Source organism: Lagopus leucura, unplaced genomic scaffold, assembly GCF_019238085.1.
Source record: "Lagopus leucura isolate 7727_CA_CO unplaced genomic scaffold, USGS_WTPT01 Super-Scaffold_739, whole genome shotgun sequence".
Taxonomy (NCBI): Eukaryota; Metazoa; Chordata; class Aves; order Galliformes; family Phasianidae; genus Lagopus; species Lagopus leucura.
The window spans coordinates 3544163-3566778 of NW_024962255.1; the positions used below are offsets into that span (position 1 = coordinate 3544163).

General features: G+C 37.7%; 1 protein-coding gene across 1 annotated transcript; it reads right to left on the minus strand.

Moving 5' to 3' along the window:
- Positions 1–1348: 1348 nt before the first annotated feature.
- On the minus strand, positions 1349–17817 carry LOC122175473 (rap1 GTPase-GDP dissociation stimulator 1-like). Its single transcript, XM_042863162.1, has 10 exons — positions 17697–17817; positions 15764–15892; positions 14661–14786; positions 13689–13832; positions 9608–9742; positions 8016–8141; positions 5056–5195; positions 4026–4152; positions 2902–3030; positions 1349–1482 (listed from the first exon to the last, which is right to left on the minus strand). The coding sequence occupies exons 1-10, from the start codon at positions 17815–17817 to the stop codon at positions 1349–1351; spliced, it is 1311 nt and encodes a 436-aa protein (XP_042719096.1).
- Between the last annotated feature and the right edge of the window lie 4799 nt (positions 17818–22616).

Below are 22616 nucleotides of genomic sequence, written 5' to 3' on the forward strand. Positions count from 1 at the left end.
GTTATGCAATCTGCAGATATTTAAAAAAAAACAAATTATAAACTGATGTTTGTACTGTGATGACCACTAATCTAGGTGTCACTCAGTTAATTACTGAGAGTCAGGTTTGTTCTACCTGAGCAATGGTCCTGAAATCATTGAGTGCAGAAGGGAAGTAACCTAACAGGTGTGAACATGAGGTTTACTTGATAATTTGGTGTGTCTGTATTGACCGTTTTGACTTTAAAATGTTAGAACAAAAACTTGCTTTGAATTTTAGAAAGATCAGAAACATTTAGCCAATAGATAATGGATTTATTGTTCATTTATCTAGGATAAGTGCTGTAGAATGTTAAGGCTGGATCATTTCTGTTAAAAATGGCAACCTTAGTGGTGGCTGCTTGAGGTGTGTGTGTGTATATAGAAGATTAAAAAAAAAAAAAAACTTGTAATAATCCTGCTATATTCTGTCTTAATGCTATCAAGTGAATTGTCTGGAGTGGTTTTATGAAGTTCCCTTTCTTAGTGGAGAATATCTTAGTGGAGATACCTTTCTGAAATGCCAGTCATCTTCAAATCTTCACCCATGCCCACAACTGACTGGCTTTAATTTGTGTCTTGTCCAAGTACTGTCTGGACTGTGTATAATTCCAGACTATATTAGTTGTATCTCTGAACACAGGATGACGTTGTGTCCTCATGTGCTTAGCAGTACAGTTTGTTATATTAGTAGGTAAAAACTCAGATGACTTCTAAAGCAGAAATTAAAAGGAGGAAGAGGAGAGGAAGTTGGTTTGAAGGTACAGCTTTGTGGATGGTTGTGAGATTTCCAGTTAACAACAGGGTACATGGTTACATTCATAACGTGCAGGAGCTGAATTGGTACTGATCAGCCCATTGCTTTGTTTAATCAGTGGCTCACATCTAAACTAAATTTTAATTGCTTTGGGTTGCATGATCCAAGCTTTAGATTTTTATAATAATTTTCAAATCACCATGGTTTTGAAACACTTAAGGTAAAAATTGCGTTACTCTGATTTGAGAATATGATGCAACTTAAATTGCAAAGGTGGTAATTGCCTGTTGGTTCTCACATAAGCAAGAGTGTTTGTAAACATTGACAGAATTTATTCCTACTGCATGTGTTGGTAGCTCAGTGAAGAACAGCAGTAATAAAGATATCTGTAGGCCAAATCATTTTATGTACAGTTTGAAAAGCAGGGGTTGTACCTGGTCTTTAATAGCATCAGTGCAGCAGCATGACAAACATAAAGTGGCATTGGCAGAGCTGGCATCTTATCACATTTGCTTCAGTAATAGCATTGCTCTGTAGAGGAACTGCTCAGGACTGCTCTGTAGAAGAAGGGGGCTAGTAGGGTGACTCTCCTTTCAAAATCTGCAATGTTAAAAGAGCTTCCTTGACCACATCTGCACTGCTGTGACTGCAGAGCTGTTCGAGTGTTTCTTTAATCTTGTTGTCTTCTATTTCTTGTCTCAGATGGCCTGAATGGGAGAGTAAATGCTAACTTAGTGATGTGCCATGGCACAGCCATTCCCAACAACTGTTGCAATATATGCATTTGGAGTATTTGCTTTTTAAAATGAGCTGCTTTAGCATAGAATTGTTTACTTGGAAGGGACATTAAAAAATGATCAAGTCTAAAGGTTAAGGTATGCTATGAGTTAGGGCGCATTGTCAAAATGTCTGTTGGACACAGGCACGGGCCATCAGCCACCTTGCTAGGAAGTTGTTTGACCACCTTCAGAGGAAGCAGATTTTTCTTATTAAATATGTTCCTCTCAATGGGTATTTTGTAACCCTTTGAAAGTATTTATTCTTATTTTTAAGAGTTTCACTTCAGTTTCTCTCTTCCAAAGCCTGGTTAAACAGCAGAAAAGTATTTTGAAAATATAGTACAAGCTACACTTGAGTGTTTTTTGTTGTTTTGGTTTTTTTGCCTCTGCGCTTTGCTAGCCTATCTATATTGGTAAGACTCGATTCTTACTGTTACAGATAAGTCTGCAGAATGTTAATGAAATACATCTTTTCAGTTCAGATCTTTTGTGTGAATGATGCATAGTCACACTGAAAGATGTGGGTACTTAGCCCTGAGCCAATACACGTATGACTACAGGGAAATATGCGTGCATTGCAAAATCCAGATTGTCTGCCAAATATAGGGCAATGCCAGGACTTCAGAAGCAGCTCATCTTGTGGCAGATCTTTGGCAAAGCACAGCAATTGCTTTCAGTTTCCATAATTTATGCATAAAGACATAGTGAATTGTGGCATGAGATTTTTAGACTCCTGGTTTCAGAATGATTGTTTTAAGCTGACACCATGCTTCCAGGATCAGTCTCATCTTGCTTGGAAGCTTTTTCAGTCTTCCCTGACCAGAGATAGAGAGAAACTGAAATCATATCCTTCATTTGTTTTACTGAAACTTCCTATACATTTAACTGAGTGCTGATATAAAGGTGCTGTTTTATTTCAGCCTCTGGTTTGCCTGCAGTGTTGACAGAATAAAGGTATGTTGAACTGTGGAAGTGATGTGCAGACTCCATCATTCTTTGAAGACCAGAATGTTATGGTATAGGCAGGGCCTGAGACTGCTAGGTGCCAGATTGGTGCATGATGAATTTATTCTAAGGCTCTGGTTTTGCTTATTCAGGAATTGATTCTGCCACAAACAGTGGAATAAAGCTTTTTTTATTATTTTTTTAGCTTAACTAATAGCTTAATCAGTTTATCATGAAATAAAACCACGAGTGAGATTTTTAGAGATCAGTGAAGAATGAGCCTCTTTATCCTTTACTGTTCACTGATTGCAGTATCGCAAGGACGGTACGTTTCAGAAACAGCAAATACTTCAATCACAAACATCCATCTTTGCATCACAAGAGTACTTAAAATGAAGTTACCTGAATTAAGAAGACTGCACAGAAGACTCATTGAATTATATTTCACCTCGGCACTCGTATTATCATCTTGTAGAAGTTTGTGTAAGCTTTGTACTAGCTGCGATTCCTTGAAAGATTCTTCAAGGGTTTCTGAAAAATAAGCAATCAGACACCTGAGCTGAAAAGATGATAGAATGTGAAGATGCTTGCATTTTCATAAAAATAAGATTTCTAACTGGCTTTGTTTAAAAGCAGTTACATAAACAAACATGTCTTGAAGACATTCTCAGTAATGGGGAATTAGCGTCTGATCGGTAGAATTTTTTTCCTCTGGCATCATTCTGGAAGACGTTATACTACAGATGCTATAAGACAACATTAGATATTAAATTGAGTCTGAGATACTTAGCGATACACTAAGCATTAAGATGGGCTCTTCACTGTCTTGCTTTCCTTGTTGGTATGGAAAATTCTAAATTTAGTTGGCCTTCAGTTTCTTCTCATATATGTAGGTTTGTGGTGGTTGTTTTTGTTGTCACAAACTGAGCCCAATTTTTCAAATATGATCAATCATGCAGGATAAACCTGAGAAGTTACTGTACAATCTCTCTTAAAATTCAGCTCGCTAATAGTTACAGCATTTATAGTTTTGTAATTTTTCATTTTCAGATTATGCAGAGCCTTTTTGCCGGTGCTTTTCCTGTACTCCTACATTCAGATAACTGTCTTGTGAAAACTTTCATCCTTTTATAGATTTCAGTGATCATTCAAGTTCATAACCAGCCCCTGTGTAACTGTCTGCATTTACACCTTTCCTCACCGCTTTCTATATTTTTTGTAGGGTTTTTAACATGGCATGATACTGAACAGATTGTGCCTGTCCACATAACCTGATTATTTGACTATTTAACTCTACCTTAAGCAAAAAACAGACAAACAAACAAACAAACAAAAAAACAACAACCCAACATCTAAACAATTCCTGAATTCTGTTCTTTCTGTCATTTTCTAGGTGGATAACCTCCTTTGTCTGAGGAGTTCTATCTAGACAGTCGTGCTTTTACTTACAAGTAGAATTTGCAGCTTGGCTGTTGCTTAATAATATGAGGATTCTGCACAGATTAATACTTTCAGGAGAATAATACCTAAATCAATAGCAGATGCTATTGCCAGGGCGTTCAGAGCCTCGTTCTGCATGGCATCGTGTTTGCTCATGGTCATGGAAACCAGGTGCTTCACTCCTTGTGCCTCCTGCACTGCTTTGACCACTTCCTGTTAGACGAAAGATGAAAGGGCATAGATGGAAATGAGAGCTGTGAGTAGAATGGAAAGGGAAGGGATTGCATTCTTCAGTCTCCAGATAGATGGAAATGATTGGCCTGCTGCAGTATGAGCTGATGGTATGAAAATCAATGTATCATAGGACTGGAGAAGTCTTTGGAACAAGTCGTGCATATGTGCTTAAGGCTGTTCTAATTTACTTGAAATGTTGGTACACAGAAGTATGTAGAGAGGATGTGTGCATAGATACCTTTGCATGGTCTCTAAGAGTTTCAGTTTGAATCTATTGCAGTTTTTCTTTAAAGCCTTCAGACTAGCAGTGCTTTAGTTTTACACTCAAAGCCTATGCAGATAAGTCACTACTTCTTATTCCACAGCTTCAGAGTAAAGCATAGTTGGATGTCTGTACATAATACCATGACTTACAAGAAAGAGAAGCGTGTTCTAATTCACTAGCAGGTGCAGCTCACACTGGATTCATCGTTTTCAACAGACAGACAAGTAAGCTGTCTGGAACTTGTGAAAGATGTGCAGGATACAGCTGGCTTATCTTTACCATTTAAAATAGGTATTTGAAACTGATTTATTTATGGAAATAGAAAAGTGTCACTTAACATTGGTCAAGCCTTAATTTGAGCAGGGTAGAAGTTAACAAATGACAGTCATTACCATGTTGCTTGTTGGTGTGATTTCTGTCTGTGCAGTGAATTGCATTTTTTGCTTCTGTCTCTCCAGTTGCTACTGATGCTGACTAGAGATACTTCTAACAAAATATATATATATGTTTTTAAATTATATAATCGTACATACCATTTAACATTTTACCCCTAGTTTATATGAACAAGCTTTAAAAAAAATTTAAGGAGGATGGGTTTAAAACATATGCTCTCATACTTGGGATCTGTTGTGACGCAAGATTGATGCTAGGAGCCGATTTGCTTCTCCACAAACGTCGGTGTCGTCACTGACATCGCACCACTGCACCAGTCTGTTCAGCAGCATGGGGTCTTGGCCCAAAATTTCAGCCGCGTCAGCTGAAGAGAAAAACATCAGCAGCAGACATTTACAATCTCAGTCTTTGTCCCAGAAATATGAATGTAAAATTAGCAAAGGATACTGAGCTCCATCTTGTGGTCTAAGCTGTAAATAAAGCATTGGGCTTGAATGATCTTGGATATCTTTGCCTGTGGAATGCCAGTTGTTTCAGGATACGTCTTGGAGGTAAAAACATAAATCAAGCTGTTCTTGTAAAGCTAAACTTTTCATAGGCTGCTGAAGGCTTAAAATGAACAATTCGGATCTTTGAAAGCAAATCTTACGTTACTGTATTGAAAACTTCATATGTGGCCTATCCCTTTCCCTTTATTTCTTGCATATTTGCCCTTTGAGCCCTGTATGAATGTCGTCATAAGCTCTTTAGAACCTTGCCATTTCTTTGTTCTCAGTAATGGGCATAATTATGGTTGGTATAATGTGAAAAGTCTAAGGCTTAGTACAGAATTGCAGCATGTCTGTAGTTACACTCTTGAGTTGTTAAACTGTCTATTAGATGTAACTAAAATTTGTCATAAGTTTGGAGGAACTTGTTTCTTTGCTTTTCCCTGCGCTTCAGCAACCATATCTCAGGACTTCCCAGAAGCATTAATCGATATTATTGACGCTTGGAAAAAACCTACTGGATAAGTTCTTGAAATTGATGAAATACTGTGATTTAAGACTTGTGCCAGTAAAGGAAACTAAACCCCAAATCCTTAAAATTCAGTAGCAGAAGGAGCTATAGTGCTGCAGATGCCACTGCAGTATTGCGTCAGTCTAGTACCGTAGCACTTGAGTCTTGTGTAGTTTAATGCACATACTAGTCACAGGACTGATGCTCGCTTTGATTGTGTTCTATTTTCAAGAATACATTGTGGTAATAGATTTTAGCTGAAATTTAAGAGTCTGGTTTTATTGCTTGTGATTGAGGAATTTTATATTTGACTTCATGCTGGTCATTCTGAGCTTTTCCCCATTCCCCATGTGTTTGTTTTGAGTGGCATGTTGTATGATAAACTCCGGTAATGAAAAGGCTTTATTTCTAGGTCAGATGTTACATGTTAGTCTGAGGAGATCATGGTAATCCAGTTTAGTTGAGAAAGCTGACAAAGGTAAGAGGGTGGCAAATGAAACTGGTGTAAGAGGTTTATTCAAAGAAGGGGTCTTGACCCAGTTTGTCAGGGATTTCCTGATGTCTACCAATGATAGATCTTTGAGACAAAAACCAATTAGTCAGTGTTAACAGGAACAGAAGGACCTCTTGGCTTACAAAATGCCAAGCTTCAATAAATTGTGCATATTACTGACCTTGAATTTGAGCTGCATGTCCTTTGACCGTGTAGCGAGGTGCACAAATTCTTTTGCAGCTCTAAAGCAAAGATTATTGCTGTGTTCTTTTTAGTGTAACAAAGCTGACACGTTTCAGTGTGTTTTTCTACAGTTGGAAAGAAACCTGTCTTTTCTAGTCTATTTTGTAAGCCTCAGCATGCCCAGTGATTTTCAGCAATTAATTTACCCTAGATAAGGCAATTAACTAATTTAGTGTGGACTTGCTAGTAGATGCGTATTCATAAGAGTCTCAGACTGAGTTAATTAAGGGCAATGTTAGCTCTTGGGTAAACAAAATAGAAAGTAATTAAAAGTGGGAGAAGTGTGTGCTCATAGATGTAAATGGGTAAACATTGAATAATCTTCTATATCTTTTTTTTCTACTCAACATTATTATATTGGTACTGTTTCATATTCAGAAGCTTTGTGCCAAATTTTAGTTTCTTATTAGGGCTTGCAAACAACATTAAGTTAAAAACAGTAATAATAAGTAATAGAGTATTTAATATTGTAGATCTGCACTATTCTTGCGACTCAATTAAAAAAAATCAATAGTCTCCCCTCTCACAGTCAAGATATAACTTCAGAGAAATGACATTTCACTGACTTGCTACAAAACCTAAGAGGCTGAACTCCTGTATATCTTGCTGTGTTCAAATTTAAGTGGAAGCAGGTTTCTAAAAGCATTGGAATCAGTGCAAACTAATGAGTGCTAGATCTTACCTTGATAACTAAATTGATTAGTGTTCCAGAGCAGCTGCTCTGGTGACTTCAGACCACTATCGTACCGTTATTATAAAAAGCTGCAGCAACTTGTTTTTATGTATATGTTCTGCTAAGAAACCGAATACATTTAACAGTTAGGATGTTGTCTTAATGTTAACGTAATTGTGAGGTTTTATGCCTTAATTGTGCACTTTGCATATAGCTAGACTGTTGAGAAGCGTTCATTGAAGGCCTTTGCATGCTCATCTCAGTGTAAAGCAAAATGATGTGAAGTGCAAGCAGATAATCCCTTAATTTCAACATTTGAGCCTTACCAAAACTAACCTGTGAAAATATATATAGAGAGAGACTAGGTTACTGGACTGGTGGTAGCAACTCATTTTTCATAAACCTCAACTCCTTTGTATTGTTTAATTCTTCTGTTTGTTTATTTTTTAGCTATCTGGCATTACAAATCCTTTCCATCGTACTCATGCTTTGTTGATGTATTTTCTGTAGAAAACATTTTCCTTTAGGCCTTTGGCATTTCTCACTGACTACTACAGGTTGTTTATTTGGTGTGTTCCTCATCTACTGAGGTTGACTGAGAGTGGTGTGGGAAGGCTTTTGCAGCCCTGAGCAATGGTCTCTGTGGGAACCTCACCAGAGGGAGTGGAATTAGGTTAGTGGGATGCTTAGCCTGTCCTCTCCCTGTACGTGCCCTATGGGACACAGGAAGGAGAAGAATTTGTAGTTGACATCAGTAAACATCAGCAATTCCCTACCTTGGCCATCTGCTAACATTCGTAGTGTTCCAAGAAGTTTAAACTGTGCAGGAGGCATCTCTGACCGTAGAAGTGCCTGAATCCGTTCTGCCACGCCTTCCTCCAGCATTTGAACCTTGTTAACAACTAGAGAATGGAATTGGTGAATAGAAAGGAATTAATGGGAAGTTAAGTCATTACACAAACATCTGAAATTACAGTTATGACTTAATATAATCATTGTTCTGAATCTAGCGTTCCATTATGCTTTTAGCGGAAAGGTCCAACTTGGTAGAAAAGTTGGAGATAAGGTCAGGACAGACCAACTATTTAGGTCTGTGTTTTGAGCTAAAAGCTTTCAAGAAATTGCTGTTAGAAGACTTCTGGGTCTTTTGATCTCAAGCCTACCCAGAACACAGTAAAAAACAGGATAAACACAACACTCTTGTTTCTCTTTGTATATCTTGTAATAGATTTCTATTCACTCGCCCACTTGCTTGATCAAGGCTTTTTCTGTTCTTGCTTATCTTAACTGAGCTGAGTGGCAGAAATGACTTGCATAACCGTACTGGTTGCATGTGATGTTTCTTTTATTTGAGCTCGCTGGTCCTCTGTTGTTCATGCCTTTGTTTCTTTGCTTTCCTCTCTCAAATATTGCCTTTGCTCCTTGTTAGTGTAGTAATCCCTGGTAATAATCAGAAGCTTGTCTGGAAAGAGTCCTAATGCTGCTTAACTGTGCTACCTAAGCTGCTTCCTCCAGAGCAATTTTCCTCCAATCTTACATGTGCCTTGCAGGATATGTAGGCGACAGTGAAAGGAGTAAGATGTGCCACAGAAATCTTCCTGACTGGGAAGAAACAAAGGTATATCTCAATACAAACAGAAGCAATGGAAGCCAACTAGCAAGTAGTATGCTGTGGGGCTCTTGTTTATTCAAAGCAGTGACTATATATAGAAATGTTTACTCAACTAAGCATGCTGGCTAGTTGACGTAATAACTCTATGCTTTAATTTTCAGAAAATAATGTTGGTGCCTTGTTCTTCTTTGAAGTGCTCTGCAGCAGTGTGAGGACTGTGGTGTGGGGTGCTGTTCTGTTAGGTCTGTAGTAAAATCTTCTTGGTCTGAGTTGTACTTTCACGTGGAAGCTGTAGTTTAGAGATTAGAGGTAACAGAGTTTTCTGGTACATTTATTTAAGATCGTGAGAGTGGAGTTTTAAAACTCTTACACACGCAACATTTCCAATGGATAGGGGCTTTATAGAAGAACAAATTTATAATGTCTACCGAGTGTGGTGAGATAGCTTATAGTACAAAACATGGGGTGAAGTTATAAGTTTTGTTACATGTTTTTGTCTTTAACCTCTGTGTGCTTTTAATGTGAAATCACTTCAGCAGCTGACAACGAGATCAGGCTGTTTTATATTTAGGTCCCTTGTATATCTGGTAAGTCCAGATGGGTTACATAAAATGCTTCTGTAGGGTAGAAAAAACTCAGTTGTCCTCCAGAATACGGAGGACTGGAATTGGTGACGTGGACATAACTGCACAGATCTCCATTAAATGACCCAGCTTTACAAAGAATCACAGTAAATCTGTCGTGTTCAAACTGTACCTGGGACAGCAAGGTTTCGAAGTGCACTGAGTGCTGCATGTTGAACAGAGATGTCTTCACTCTCCACGTGTTTTTCCAAAAGATCCAGAAGCTGATGTATGACTCCCACCTGTACCATTCGTACACAGTTGCCATCTAAGGAAATAGGAGAAACCAAGCAGGTGGGGGAGGTGAGATGAGAATCGCTGGTAGAATTTAAGTAATATGAATTGAGAATTCAGGGAGTCTTTGTCTGGTCTCTTATAACGTTTTGAAAAGATTGAGATGGAAGCTTTTTGCAGTAGTTTTTAGAAGCTTCAAATCTTTAGAGAGAAAAGTGGACATAAGCTGCCTGTGAACTGATGCTGAGATGCATCCTTGAGTAAGACATGGCTTGACAACTCTTTCTAGAGCCATTCACTGTCAGATTAAAAGCCATATCTTTACCAATAAATTTCTTCCTCCAGTACTGCTTTAATTTCCCTTGTATATATGTGATGGAATTCTAGTGGTGTTTCATATTTCTCTGCAGGATAGCTTTAATACTCCAATTTTGCTATTCTACTTGTTTAAGAGACTATTGTGATACTATCTACCTTATCCAGCAGTTGTTAGTCTGATTACTTGTTTTGTACGATGACTCCTCCTTTTATATAGTAAGATTGTCAGATTTTTTTCTTACCTGTTCTGAGAAACACACTTTGTGAAATAAGTCTTTGTTGCACTCATGAAACTAGAAAAAACTCTAGATTTAGAGAGTTTGTATGTGTTCAAACCGGGAGAAAGAGTGGATTTGTGCTTTCCAAAGAACAATGATTTTGGACAGTATGTGCTCCACGATACTTTTTGAGTATCTGTGTCTGTATTGTCTCCCTTTCTTTGAGAACACTCTGCAGGGATGACAACCCTTTCATTATCAGAAGTTCTTTAGCTCCCTTTGATAGGAAATGTGATTGTGTTCTCTTAAAGAGTTGAAGGAAACTGCTACCCTCCACATCTTTCCTGAACGAAGTGTTTTGAAGATGCCATTTGGCAAATATTTTTCTGTATTTGATTATTCTGTTTAGTTAATCACATTGCAAGCAATGCATCTTCTTGACACCAGTCAACATTATTTCATTGCTGTGTTCTTACTGTATGAATACTTGTTGATAAAAGATGGCAAAAAATTGTCAGTGCTACTCAGGAAGATCACATCCTCACGTGGGATAATGAATTACTTATTTAGCTAATACAGTCTTGGTACGTATTTGACCAAAAGTAGGTTTAGTTGATTCTTATGCTGCTAGCTGCATGCCTAAAATATACCAAGTTCTAGTTTTTTGTGTATACTGCTTAAATGGCCATATGTGGTAGTTTTTAAGGCTTGTGCTGGTCTGAATACTATTTCTACTCCAAAGCAGTAGAAACTATTCCCTTTTGAATGTTCTCTTTTGAACCAACAGCACTGCTCTTTTAGTGTTTTTTCTGCTGTTGCATTTCAGTTGGTGGCATGTTTTTCTTCCTAAATTTTTGTGTGTACAATAAGAATGTAAAAGTATTTGAGTGTGAGTAGATATTTTAATGAGTAAACTGTTAGTCAGAGAAGTACTTCAAATTTCATTCGTGCAAAATTTTTTTAATTACAGTTTCATGTCTGCATTCTGTAAAGAGGATGATTGAAGAACCGCAAGTAAAAACATGTTCTCTTGCCTGGCTCTAATCTTTGGACATTAGAGTATAAGAGGAAAGTTGCCTAGCTCTATTAAGGAATAAGTTCTCAGAAAATAGACTGTTTTAGGCTGACAGAATTCTACGGGCAAAAAATGCTTTAACCTCCATACAGGCTAATCTTCACTGAACTTAATTTTTCTACACCCCCAACCTTTCAAACCTAAGAATGGCTAAGCATCTTTTTCCTCTTGTAGTAAAGTACAGGTAGTGGAACCCAGTAGTGACTGCCTTGCTTTGATTGTTCCAGAGTTCAAATTGGTTCCCTCTCTTATGGATTTTTGCTTGGCTAGTAGCAGAATTTAGTGGCTCATAGTTAAGTTGCTAGGAACAACCATCTCGATAGCTGCAAAAGGTGCCATTTTTCACTGCCTTAGAAGTCAGTTGATGCTGACATGGGGTTTCCATGGGATTTCTTTTCATAGATTAAAGCTATGCATACAGCAGTGGCACAAACTGGGATGTGAAAAGGATTATTCAATTTTTCCCCAAGAAATATCTAATGGGGTTGTGGGAGAGATGGAGGAGGAAGAGGGAGTGACAAAGCAAGCCATTCAGCTGAGTAAATGGAAGATAGCGAGTTGAAAGGCACAGAGGGCTTCATAGTCAGTGACACACAATGGCTGATTAAGAGCTAAGTCAGAGACCACAAATAAAGGAAGTATAAGGAGGATGTAGGGGAGAGGTAGGGAGAAACACATATGGTAGTCACAGCTTTTTTTCTAAAGCTTACTATATTGCTGACCATTCAGAGAGATCTGAGGGAGTCCTTTCTGATAATTAAATTAATGGAGAAAGTCGAGCAGTGTTGAAAAAGCTCTTTTTTGTTTGAACCCAGTTTGATCCCAGTACAACAGCTGTCAGTGGCAGAGGAATGGACAGAAAACGTGGGTTTTCCTCTGACTGATTCAGCACAGTAAGGCTTCCCAGGAATCTCTTCATAAGAGTTTCTCTGTTTCTCTCTGCATCGTATTAAAGCTCAAAGATCTCTAAAATAGGAAAGCATGAAAGATAAAAATGACTTATCTTGAGCTTTTTTGTCTGTGTATTTTGAACAAATGAATTTGCTATGAAACTGTTCCAGAGTCTCTTCTCTATTAATATGGGTTTTAGGTAAAACAAAGTATGAATGCTTGCATCCCCGATCACCCTATTTTTGACCATTGTTCCTTAGATTATTTCAACATTAGTTTTTGTTACTTAAAAGTATTCAAGTCTCCAGCCTGCAGAAAAGCAAGTTATTAAGAGACGTGCAGCAAATGAAATCTAATAGTGTTGCTTTTCCCTCTACTTATAAACAGTGGCTTTTTAGGTATGATGGGTAGAGAACAATCAACTTTACCATTATTTTTGTAAAGCTGACAATAACCGATCCTCCTGACTCTGTATCTGCATGTTTGGATATGAGGCAGGTTCCAGCATTCTGGGAGAGAATGCCACATCCCTTAGACAAAATTTAGCATGTACTTATCTGAGGCATAATAAATGGAAAATGTCAAGTACATCTTACGTCTGTTTGTAGATAGCCACACAGTGAGTTGTTCCATCTGTCTTTGGAGGGATCCAGGGGAAAATCTGAATCGATGATAACTTCAATTATTAACAATGACAACAACCTTTAAAACCTTTGACTGATGATTCCTTTGGGATTTGGGAGTGGGGTGCAGTGTAAGCATGCAGTTCTTGAAACTTATTTTTTCATTTGCCCAAAATGACAACAGGGATAACAGGGACACCTAAACTTAGGTGCCATTAGAAGTCTTCAGACTTTTTGCAGTGTGTCTCAAATCAACTTAAAGACTTAGAGAAAACTCTAGGTCAGCTATGTGTATGGTCTGGAATGATGTTTTTTTTCTGCTTCACAGATACACAATCTATATTACAAATAAATTTTTAAGTTTATTGGTTAATCCGAATATTTGAAGTATATACGTGGGCTTGAAGCAGTGAATGAGAAAGAAATGAATGGCTCAAGGCCGTGTAAATGTTTTAATCTGACAACTGGCTTTAAATTCAAAGCAATCTGTTAGGCCAATTTTGAAAGTGAAGTGTTAGAAGCTGTATGTGGACTGACCAGTCTTGGGTACAGCTGCAATGGCCTGAAATTCTACCTGCACAGAGGTATTATCTTCTGCCAAGAGGCAGGCATAGTAACATTAGATGGCTTGAGCCAGCATATAGGTGATACTTGAACGGAAACATGGGAATGTGAGCATACTACTGCTATAAATAAGGAAAGGATGATGTCTGAGTAATCCATTGGGTTATGAAACAGGTTGCAGATGTGTCTGTCAAGGAAATGGAAGACAAGGAGCAAATGGCAACTCCTGTTCCAATGGGATTCTGTGATGTTCTTTGTATCTGGAATCTGTGGGTTGTTGGTTTGTTTTACCTCCAAGAAGCAGAGAGACGATGAGATCGGATGTGGCCTTCACAACGCATGTGTCTTCAGCTTGTGAACTGCCCTGGAGCCTCAGCAGGATGTCGGACAGGACCTCTTGCACACCTGCCTCCACCAGCTGAACTTTCAGAGCATCTGCAGGCATCAGAAAAGCACACTAAGAGTTGGGTCATTGGGTTATTTGTGAAGTGTCTGAAGCAAGGAAGTGAAGTCCTTTACTTTAAGCTAGTCTCTTTTCCAGATGTGCTCTTTTTTGTTGATTGTTTTTTGTTTTGTTTTTAACAGATGTCTTGGTGCTAGGATGATGCCACAGGCCAAATGAGCAAAGCTTCAGAGCTGATCCTTAAAGTTTGCTGTATTGTCAGTTAAGAGTTTTCAATTTTAAAATCTTCATCAGGTATCTAGATACCTTTGAATGCTTATCATCATAGAATCACTGAATATTTGGGGATGGAAGGGTCTTAAAAGCCCACCAAGTTCCAACCTCTTGCTGTGAGCTGCTTGCCATCTGTTAAGGCTGCCCAGCGTCCCATCCAACCAGGCCTTGAACGCCTCCAGGGATGGGGCACCCACAGCTTTTCTGTTCCAGTGCCTCACCAACTCTGAGTGGATAATCTCCTAATATCTAATCTAAATCTTCTCTCTTTTAGTCGAAAACTGTTCCTCCTTGTCCTATCACTATCAGACTGTGTTAAAGTTTGTCAGTGAAAAGAATTTAGTCTGTTTTTCAGTTGCAAAGTCATGTTCTCCCTCAGTTCGTGCTTTACTGAAATAGAGTGGAAATGACTACTCTCACCTTCCTTTTTTTTTTTTATTATCTTAACTTCCAAGTTTTAATCTTGTGGTTTATTTCCACTGAAGGGGTTACTGATTTCCACTAATAGGATCCCATAGCAAACTCAGATCTAAAGCTAAGCACCAGTATAATTTTCTCTCCTCCTTCCAAGCCTGTAGAAGCCTTACCATTTTCTGCAAGTGCTTGGAGGACCTCAAAGATGATTTCTAACCTCTCATGGTTCTCTGCTCTTCTCAGTTGTTTCACCAGCTGTTCAGCAACCTTTGTCTTGCTCAGAGCTTCCTTAGCTGTATCTGTGTATGTGAAAAAGCCAGCATTAGAAATTTTTCTATGTTCAATAAAATGTTAAAATTGTCTTCATGTAATCAGAAATGATAGAAGTTAAATGGGTTTTGAAAGGTTTTATTTGTAGATTATGTCACTTCGGACAGCATGGAGAGAGCAAAACTCTGTTATCACTTCTTTACACTTTCTTTTACTTAATGCTGTTTTTGTTTACTTTCTGTAGCTATGTTTTATAATAGCTGTAAAATTAACCCTAACTGTAGCTCTGCTTACCCTTATATATCCATCTATAGTATGATTATTTCATTTAATTGGCTCTTGACACATGCCAGTTTGCTTTAGCAGTGTATTTTCTTCTTTGATTAGGTTAAATGGCTTTAAGCTTGCTAAGATCTTGAACTTATGCGAAGATACGTGTGAACCCCGTTCTTTGCATCTCCTGCTGTAGGTAGGAAGCAACAGTTTAAACTGTAGTCAGACCATGTAGAAGGTGAGGTAACTTCTGTTTGGTCTTCCTCTTCCATCACTACTTTGTGTAAGGTAGCACAGATTAAGTTGATGTAGATGCCTTTTTCTTGAAAATTGTGTCAATTCAAAGCTAAGCTGTTTCATTAAGGTTTTTATACACTAATTATTAAAAAGTAGTAATTTTTAGAATTTCATATTCCATATATGAATAGTTGAAACGATGTCAATTTACAGTAGGTAAAGTTATGCTATCTATACTTCTTTATGGATCAAAAAAATATTATTTTGAGATGATCCAGCAGTTGCTGATACTCCAGGACAGAGTAGCTACTTTACTAACATGGATGTTGTGACCAATTCCTGATTATGTACCAGTAGGGGATAACAAAAAAAAAAAAAAAAAGCAAACAAAATGCCCAGCAAAACAAAAACCCTTCCAGATGTGTGGGCATTCTGCACATAAAGGGAGAGGTGTGAAGAAGGCATTTTCCTGCAAGATATGAAGGCATTTACTTACCAAGGTCTGCAAGATTGCATAAGGCCAATAGGTCAACGTGGACAAGTGGTTCACTCTCTGCATGATCAGTCAATATTCGGACCAGTGATGGGATGACTCCTACCTTTACCAGCTCTTCCTGAAGATCACCTGGTAATAGCAAGTACAGAAGTTAAGGGTGGTTAAATAGAGACCAATTAATGAAGTAAAGAGGATCCAACTGAGTTGCTCTGTAGCAAGATAATCCAGTTCATTCTTGCAGTGCTAGATTTCGCGCAGCTTTGATATCGTGAGTTCAGGCTGGTATGTGTACGTGAAAAATGCTGATTCAGGACAGTTCTGCTAGGCCTCCTGGTTTTACTTGGGCCTGAGTAGTTAAAAAAAAAAAAAAAAAAAAAACAGATTAAGGCAATTGAATGAGTATACTGATTTGTACGACAGCTTCTAGTATGAGTTCTGATGGACTAGATAGCAACGTGTCTCTTGGTAACTATCCTAAAATGGAGTGAGGAACATACATTGGCTTATTTCTTTCAGGGAGTAGGAACCTGTGCTGTATTATCCATTGGCTTCATCCTGATACGTGCTCTTTGTTAGTAACAATTATTTTTTGAGGAAGAAAAAGGTTACATTAAAGTATTCTAGGAGAATAATCCTCTTCAGTAATTTTTTTTCCAGTTTTAATTGCTCTGAATCTTGAGATTCAGGAAATGCTTGAGTTCTATCCATCTCCTGTGTTTTCATAGGCTGAGAAAGGTCCTCAGACCAATGCAGATCAGTGTAGCTCAAGGGACGTCAGTGAAGTACAGTGGATTGAAATTAATTTGTTCCTAGTTCTTGTGTACTAATAACAGTTGTTTCTGCTTTGCAGAACTATTGAGAAAACAGTTTACTGGTTTTGTAGTTTTAGTTATGTAGTTTTAGTTAGAATGAAAAACTAGTCTTTACCGTACTTTTGAGAATGGCATGAACTGAAATACAAAGCTGATCAGTGATTGTTGCTTAACATTGCAATAACATTGCTGTCCTGAAAACGTCTTGCTGAGACCTAGACTGCACTTCAGTTGGCAGCATGTACGACCAGCACCAGGAAAAGCAGCTGAGTGCTATTGTACAACTTATAATCAGGGAATCACTGGACTAATTTTCAGGAGGGTAGTAGGGTCTGTACCAGATACGTATATGCATATGTATGTGCTTGTATTTCATAGCAATAGGTCAGGAGGCATAGCCATGGTTTTCTAGATAAAGCTACGTGGTTCCCCACTAGAAAGATAAGGGAAATTAGATGGAGAGAAACTGGTAATACGTACTGGTTGAGAATCTCCATATTAGCTCCACTAAGCACTAAGTATTTTGATCAGGGTAGGAATTAAAGATGAAAGAAAAAAATCTAGAGAAATCTATTGGGGCAATTAAGTGAAAATAGTATCAATCTGTAGGTCAGCAGGCTAGCTGGTATTCTGACTGTATAGAAGCCTTTACATCACAGATGTTTTCTGTATTCAAAGAATGTTCTTTAATGAAGAAGTAGTTATGTCATTATTAGTTCTTTTTAGTGTGTTTCTTTTTTTTTCTTCTGACACACTTTTAAAGAAATGCTTTGCCTTCTAAACACTTACTGTGTTGGGTGAAGTCAGTGACCTTCAGGATTTGGCTTCAAGGCACTTCTACGCAGCTAATTAAGATTCATATGAAGCTCTGCTACTCTTTGAAGATCAGGAGCATTCAGTCTCTGGTCTGACAAATATGTATCACCACGCAATCAAAATATATGGGGAAACTTAGAGTTTGAGTTGTTTGGAGTGCATTCAGCCTGGCAATATGTGAGCTGTGTGAACTGTATAACAGGAGGTTGAAGAACACTGCATGCTCAGGTCTCAAAGTGTAGCTTGTCATTCAAAATAATTTCTTGCAGATAGCAAAAATAGGGTTCTCTGAAATAGATACTTACGATTATCATAACAGATGCGACCAATAGCCCTCCCAGCATGAAGCAACATGTCTTGGTCTGTGCTTTCCAGAAAAGGTATCAAGGTCAGAACCAAATCTGCTTCTATACACGGTTTCTTCATTTCATCTGCATTGTTAAAGGAGAGGGACTGTAGTCTTTGCCAATAGAACAATTGTAATTGCAAGACCAGTAACTGGTGAGCATTAAAACGTGGAAAAACACAGCTAACATGCTATAACGTGCCCTGTAGTAACGTTGTATGTGCTAAAATACAACCTACCATTCTTAGCTATCTCTGAAAGCACCTGGGCTGCTTTTACTGCACATCGTGGATTGCTTTTCAGGATTTTTGCCAAAGATAGGAAGATCCCACTCTCTTGGATTAGGCGGAAGGTTCTCTGCTCTGTAACAATAAGAGTGTTTACAACACTTGCTATAGATTTGGAACTACTTAGGCTTTGCTTGGTTTCCTAGAGTTATGAGAGTGTATCTTTGGATCCAAGGTTTAGGTTTAACAAGGTACTTAGTCTGTCCCAGTCTAAATATATGGGAAAACTCATCTGCTTAAATTGTAGCAAGTGTTTATCCATCTGATTATTCTACTTAGTGCTGAATTGAAGCACAGGTGGCAAAGCAAAGAGGAAAACATTTTCATCTTCTCTGACTATAAAAAGATGCTTACATAAGACATGGGAAGTCATGGATTAAAATTCTATTCCTGATGCGTGGCCTAGCCATTAATTTTGTAGGTATGCACAATATCTTTTATTAGACCAGCAATTAGAACAGTCAACTCCCTCAGACTTTTTGCATCAAAAGCATGACTAATTGTCCTTAAAGTAGTAAATCACCATTCACCAGGGTATTCAGATAAATGCAGGTTTGTCATCTCTGGAAAGTGTGCAGAGTCCTTAAGATGTTATCCTAAGGAGGAAGAACTATTTATTTAATTCTTGTCTGACTGGTGGAGGTCTTAGACCAGACCCTAGACAACAAAAATGAAATGAATGCTGTCCGATGAATGAAATAGTTGATGAACTTTCTTGATATAAGAATTAGAATCTTTCTGATGCCATAGTTAGCAACCTATCAAAGGATCCCATCCAACATGCTTCTCTTTCAAAGCAGATATTTATTTATTTCCTAGGTCAAACAGACTTTGATTGCTTTAGATATGGGAGAAGTTGTATCATTGTAGAAGGTCTACAGGAAGCAGTAATTAGTTGTATAAAACTGCAGTGCCAGCCATTTCTGTACATCTCATTATTTTGCTTTGACTGCTACACATACAACGTGACTATTATGCAACCCAGACACACTGTTGTAGTTTTGAGATGTAGATCAGTCAATTAATTTGCTTTCAACCAGCTATCCCTGGGAGATTGCTGAATAATGCACCTATTGATTGTCCTGTTTATAAAAGGTAAAGGGTGGTTGAATGAGTTTTTTAGACACATTTTCTTCTTAAGTTGTTACATAAAGGAGTACTATAATATGGAAATGTCTTTGCAGTGTCATTCCTTAATAATTTAGTTAAAAGTTAATAAGCTTTCTTAGCAGAGCTAAGTCGTCTTAGGACTTCACACAAATACAGAAAAGGAGGTTGAGGTCTGACTTAGTGTGTGAAAGTTGGCATAACTGTAACTGTCGAGCCATGTTATAGCCATGGTATCTTATTTATTTGTTTGCTAGTAAATCAAGTACTATTCGGTACATGAAGATTTTCTTAACATTTCTAATCTATTTGTTTGCTGAATTTGGATGCTGTGCTTTTCTTGGCCTGGAATGCTGAAGCACATCTGTCTGTGTTAAAAATATGCTGAATAATATTGCAAGCATTTGTCATAACTACAAATGTGGTTTCGTACTAATATACAGATAGTTCACATGTTTTGGAATAAATCCTCTCTAGTACATAGCAGCCTGTGGATATTGCTGAAGACCTTATAATCTGGATGCAAATAAAAGCATTTAGGAAGTCTGGTTAATGAGGAAAGACCGTGACAATCTGTGACAGCCTGTGAGAATTCAGATCTCATCATCCAAAATGCCTCTGAAATATTTAGAGATGCTATTGCTGTATTTATTCTTCAGATTTTTGTAACTTGTTTTCTGTGAGCTGAGAGGTGTTCAGGTGCGCTGTATGAAGCATGCTGTCGTACCAGTGTGGCCACTGGTGAAATCCCTGTGCTTGGAAGGAGGAAGGACTGCTGCCACGTGAATGCTGACAGGTAAAGCAACCTTCTTCAGTAAGGGGTATAAATAAATAGATCTCGGCTAACAAGTCATTACCCCCTTGGCTGTCCTGATTCCTTTCCTCTCAAATGCTGAGTTTGCCTCTGCAAATAAGATGTCTGAAACATTGAAGAGGCTTTTTGGGCTGAGCAGGCCTGTCACATCTTTTTGTGTAGTTCTGTGCAACAGCATTAGTGAGTTGATGATGTGTATGAATGGAAGGCACGATGAGATCAGAGAAGCATAAAAAGTGGTTGCTACCACTGGTTTTTCATATTTGGGTTCTTAATAAGTGATTGTGAGTGGATTCTTCAGTAAGAATTAAAGGACAGACAAAGTTTCCCTGTTGCCTTTGCTGGGAAAAAAAAAAAAAAAAAAAAAAGAGAACTCAAATGTAGTGTCTGTCCTGCCTATTTTATCTGCAGTGTTTTTTAGTTCTGATTTTCTGGAGCCTTTCTTCTACTTAGAAGTCTGATGTAGAAAAAATGAGACTGGTGTTATTAGGAGGGTGATCAAATAAATAGAATCAAATCTGTTTTATTCTAATTTATGGTATTTTTTGACTGTGTATTTGATTAAATCATCTGTATAATGGTTCGGGAACATCAACCTTTGTGCTTATTCATATGAAAATTACTTCCACGAGTCATTTTTTTGGTCATATACATAATGATTACTGTGCAGCATAACTAGCTATAAAATGAAATATGTTCAGTAACAAATGCACTGCATTTTAAGTCTGTTACATCTTTTTTATGTTACACAGGTTATGGATTTTCTTCTCCAAGATCCATGTTGTAATTTAGAGATAAAATAATTCAAGCAGTTGGAGCAATTTAATATTTTTCTTCCGGATCTGTTATTTATAAATTCACATTAATTACTATATACTCTTTGAAACGTGTTCTGGGGGTCAGTATGTTCTGTACCTATATCTGAGCTAAATGTTGCTATTAGGCATATATTCTGATAGGATATCAGTTTTCGTTCTAGGAGAGCTTGTTTTGTATGAAGTTGAACCCTAAATTTGGCATTTCTTTGCATCTTAAAGTATTTTCATGACTTTAATAGGTCACAATTCAGAGAGTAGGCTGACAGAAAGGAAAACAATAAAACACGCTGGTGAGATCTATAGTGACAGTGTTAATTGCTTGTAATACAGATTATCATGAAGATGAAAAGCTTTAATGAATGCTTTCATATTGAGTAAATAGTTAAAGTGATCTAGAGTGATACTTAGCTATCTTCAGTCAGAGCCTGGAGAATCCCATTTAAACTTTCAGTGATCTGTTCTTCAGCTTTGGTGTCATCTCCACAGAGTTCAAGGTAGTCCAGATGATGACTCAGGGTTTCTAAACAGAGCAGGATGGAAAAGTGCTGAGCCAGCATAAAAATATATTTTGAGATCATTTCTTTTCAGTTATTATGGATGAGTATAAGCTCCTAAAATAACTAATTTCACCCAAAAGCATGGGGGCAAAGTTCTGGTTCCACTTCTCATACGACACATAGTTCTTATGCAGGCATGAGCATGCAGAGATTACATCTGGAAAAATCAGTTTATCTATAATAAATGGCACAGTTTGAGGCAGGGGGAGACAGAGACAGAAAACTTAAATCTGTCACTTCAAAATATCTTGTTATAATAATGATAGCACTTGCAGTTCATCTAGCTAAATATATTTTGGTGGTCAGCAGCAGACATATAAAACAATGCAAGAACTCCATTTGTTACTGGCAACCTTGAGCTTTAAAAAGGATACCTACTATTAATATCAGTGTATTTCACACGTTTATGGACTTCCATATAATTATGGAATTTTCTTCTATTAATTATGGCTTTCTATTGTGAAAACAGTCTTCATTCTACCTTTGGGGCTTCACCAGATACGTCTCACATCCAAAAATGGAAAATTATTGTTAACAGTATCTCCTCCACTCACCTTCCTCTACCACCTCCTTAAAAATGTTTAGAGAGGGAAGTTGTTCAACTGTCATACAGTCTGTTTTACTGTATTTGAGTAGTTTTTGTGCTTTACTGTAATTCTACTATCTCCTTGTGCAGAGATCAGACTTCTGTACTTTGAGTTCCCTCATTCCTTGTGCTTTTCTTTGTGCATTCTTGCTGCTTTCTAGACTCATAATTCTGAAGTTGATTTAAATGGCATTCTGCACATCACAGTTAATAATCTGACAATTCATTTTTTAGTTTCTTATAAATTTCAGGGCACAACATCCAGTCCTAAAAACCTGCTGCTGTTTATTTTATTGATTTGTTCTAGATCAGTCTTCTGCCCTTCCAGACTGAAGTTTTCTCTAAATACTCCCTGGAAATAAAGGATCTTGATATGTTAAAACTAATATAAGAAAATTACACTGTGAAACTAGCAGCTGCAGCAGTTAACTTATTGTAGAATATAATGTAAAATGTTATCAAAACTATAGTATGTTGGATGCTCTGGAAGTAATGCCTCCTGTATTTTTTTTTTCCGTGCAAATTAATATACAAAGAGTGCAGTAACACTATTTGATAAAGCAAATTCTACAAAACACTACTTTGTTTCAACAGACACCACTCTTAGCTATGCATTTTCACCAGCTGTGGGCAAGAGCCCGCATCCTGTGCTCATTACAAAGAAAAGTCTGCACCAGTGGAGGTGACTCTGTGCCACCACTGCTGAAATG